The 3639-nt window shown below is 48.3% G+C and overlaps 1 protein-coding gene across 1 annotated transcript in view; it reads right to left on the minus strand.

Annotated features, from left to right (window-relative positions):
- Nucleotides 1–2960, minus strand: part of SERP2 (stress associated endoplasmic reticulum protein family member 2) — a 22442-nt gene extending 19482 nt beyond the window's left edge. Inside the window, exon 1 of the mRNA XM_018556607.1 lies at nucleotides 2681–2960. Coding sequence (XP_018412109.1) covers nucleotides 2681–2764 — 84 coding nt within the window. The 5' untranslated portion in view covers nucleotides 2765–2960. The remainder of the gene's footprint in view (nucleotides 1–2680) is intronic.
- Nucleotides 2961–3639: the final 679 nt, after the last annotated feature.

Genomic DNA, 3639 nt, shown 5'->3' on the forward strand with positions numbered 1-3639 from the left:
CAACCACTAGCTTTGGATTGAAATGACTACACATAATTGAATTGTACCTCCTCCATCAACATTGTGAAATGGTTCAGAGAGTACACCTTACGACGTGCGCACACCGGCCCGTTCCGCAGCTATCGGACGAGCAGGCTAGAAACCCGCCACGATGATCGCAAGTACGATCTGCCCGTCCAACGGCAGATCGTACGGGCTTTCAATAAGCATACGACCATCGCAAGACAAAAGTCTGGTGATGGTTGTAAGGTGTATGGGCACCTTTAGAGTGGTAGGATGACTTGACTGATTTAGGGGTTTTTTTCTATTAAAAGCTGGTGAAAGTGATATTAAAAGGTCAAAAGTTTTTTTTCAGCTATTTCAAATACTAACGCAATCACTTACAATGTTCTCCTTGATGTATAACATTTTATCTTCCTTCAGAATCAGCTGGTCCCCTGAGCACTGGTCCCGATATCCTGTTTTAGGGTGGCTCCTTTCCCGTGCAGGGTCCTATGGCGCCAGTAAGTTGTGGCACAGCAAGGCAAGCGCACCCCTGCTCCCCTCTCCAAACTAATAGATGGTCAGCTGCTGGAGACTGTGACCTCATACTGGACAGCAAGTTCAGGGATGCCGAGCTGACAGAGTTGGAGCCAGCGGTTTGAAGACATGACGACTAAGTTCTTGGAGCAAAATGTAAAGAAATACTTTGCTGGGCAATATAGATTTGGTTTTTCTTGATTCAATATTGAAAAGACATTTGAGAGTTTAATACTATTTTAGGCTGCCTGAAAATTGCCATGCCTGTGCCAGCATTAGGCAGAAGATGTTTGAATTGAATGGTTTTGTCAAGAAGCCTATTCCAGGAAGTCTGCATAAGTGTCTGCCAGTGCACATGTGCCCGATCTGCAATGGCAGCTGCCATATTTCCCTCAGTACAACTGATGATGTGTGTAGATGAGAGGCCTGCTTGAAGCATTCATGGCAAGCAGCCGCACTGAACGCACAGCTGTTGGTGTGCACTGGGACAATCAATGCTGATACTCTGATCCAGACGCACTATCATGTTTACTTTTTTTTATGTTTAGAACTTTATTAACATGTCACAAATGACATTTCATTCAGTTCTCCCAGCCACAGCCCAATGCAATGCAGTTGTAGTGAATGCCGTATTTTTTCCAGTGCACACTACTACAGTGTAATGCTGGGAACTGGGCTGACTGTAAACAAGGCTCGCAGTGAAGTCGAAAGTTCCTGATCCGGGTCTTTCTTCCAGGCCAGTGACTCAGAGTATTAAAGTCATTGGATCACCATGGTAGCCGGACAACTAGCATTTTCAGGACGCCAGCAATGGCAGCCGCCATGTTCCCCTCAGTAAAATGATAATGTGTGTAGATGAGAGGCCTGCTTAAAGCATTCACGGCAACCATTTGCTCTGAATGCACAGCTACTGGTTGGCGCTGGAAGAATCAGTGCTGATGCGCTGATCCAGGCGCATTGTGCCGTTTACTTTTTTTATTTTTAGAACTTTATTAACATGTCACAAATGACATTTTATAGCGTTTTACCAGCCCAGTGCAGAGCAATGCAGTTGTAGTGAATGCCATCTTTTTTTCCAGTGCACACTACTACAGTGTAATGATGTGCCCAAGCCCGTGCAAAACTGTGACTGATACCCTCCCGACCCATTCAGGTACCTGCCCAACAGCTACACACCACGAAGTGGTGGGGAATGCCCCTGCTGCAACTGATTGTGCTGGGAGGGTATCAGTCGCAGTTTTGTGCGGATGAACTAAGGGGAACTGGGTTCACACCAAGCCCCTGCACATCATATACACACACACACACACACACACACACACACACACACACCAATATTAACATGTCCAGGTTTCAAGTATGGCTTAAACATATAGCTAAGGCACCACATAGAACAGGGGTAGGCAACTCCGGCCCTCCAGCTGTGCTATAACTACAAATCCCATCCTGCATCTTCCTCCGGGAGTCATGCCTGTAACTGTCAGTCTTGCAATACCTCATGGGACTTGTAGTTCCACAACAGCTGGAGGACTGGAGTTGCCCACCCCTGACATAGAATATACCTTCCTATTATTGTTGAGCTTGATGTAGTCATAGTTATGGACGTCCACATGCAGAGGCAGCACAAGTCCCAGCATGCCTCCTGATCTGCTGGGACTTGTCTTATTACACCCGGGGTGAACATGCTGCTCCCGTCCCCCATGTATGATTACAGACACCTTTTTAAACAAGGTAATGCAAGATGATGTGTAAAGTGCAGACTTCTACAGCAGTCAGCCAGAAATACCCTCCGGGGGGGGGGGGGAATTTACTAAGACTGGAGAAGAGAAAACTTGGAGCAGTTACCCATGGCAACCAAGCAGACCCTATCATTCACTCTCAAAGCTCAACTGAACAAGCAGATTGGTTACCATACACAGGTGCTCCAGTTTTACGCCTCCTCCCCCCCATGTCTAGTAAATTGATATCTGTTTGCTATGGGTTACTGCACAATCTATGACATCTGTGTCCAGGACTACTTCTCTTCCCCGTGCACAGCTCATACTCATCATGGCACACTTCACACAGCAGACAAAAGATGCTCGATGCAGCCTGCACCTCCCAGATTTGTGATGAGGATGGGGATGGGGATGATGGCAGGCACCCCCTTCTCTTTCCTCACCAGGGTCTTGGCCACGTTGCCTCTTTGGGTGATGTTCTTGCTGTGCTTTTCATTAGCCATTCGGATCCTCTGCTTGGCCACCATGGTTTGTAGGAGAGGCTCTCCGGTGAGAGCACAGAGTGGCGATCCCCTGCACGTTAGCCAAACACCATGAACAGCTCACACAGCCCAGCTGTCAAGAGGCGTCATGACGTCAGCGGCACCTGTGCCTCACTCCTCCTGTCTGTGTCCCTCCATCCTCCTCACTAAGGTACATGCTGGAGTGGAGGTCCCCACAGGGTGGAAGTGACGTCAGGAGAAGGGAGGAGGAAGACAGATCGGGGGGGATTTATCACTGTCTGCTTCAGTACTAGGCTTCTCATTTACACGGATCAACACCTGTCGTGTCATGGCTGGCACCCCGGCATCCCTGTGTACGTGCACTCCATACCTGGCTGCTCCGCTCTGTTATCCACACATTGCTGCATGCATTCTGCGTGAATTACTAAAGGCACATAGGCTGTTCAGGGGATAATGAGGTGCACATTCTCTTTGTATAGAATACCAGACCATGGGTGAACCTTTTATCAGGAGGCCCCCCTTCATATCAGGAGCCTCCCTTTCACACCAGGAGCCCATTTTTCACATCAGGAGCCCATCTTCATATCAGGTGCCCCCCTTCATATCAGGAGCCCCCCTTTCACATCAGGAGCCCATCTTCATATCAGGAGCCCCCTTCATATCAGGAGCCCATATTAATATCAGGAGCACCCCCTTTCACATCAGGAGCCCATCTTTCACACCAGGAGCCCCCCTTTTCACATCAGGAGCCTATCTTTATATCAGTAGTGTCCCTTTCACATCAGGAGCCCCCCTTTAACATCAGGAACCCCCCTTCATATCAATCGACCCCCTTCAACATCAGGAGTCCCCTTCATATCAGAAACCCTCCTTCTTATCAGGATCCCACCTTTATATTA

This window comes from Nanorana parkeri, unplaced genomic scaffold (assembly GCF_000935625.1).
Source record: "Nanorana parkeri isolate BGI_ZX_2015 unplaced genomic scaffold, ASM93562v1 scaffold243, whole genome shotgun sequence".
Classification (NCBI taxonomy): domain Eukaryota; kingdom Metazoa; phylum Chordata; class Amphibia; order Anura; family Dicroglossidae; genus Nanorana; species Nanorana parkeri.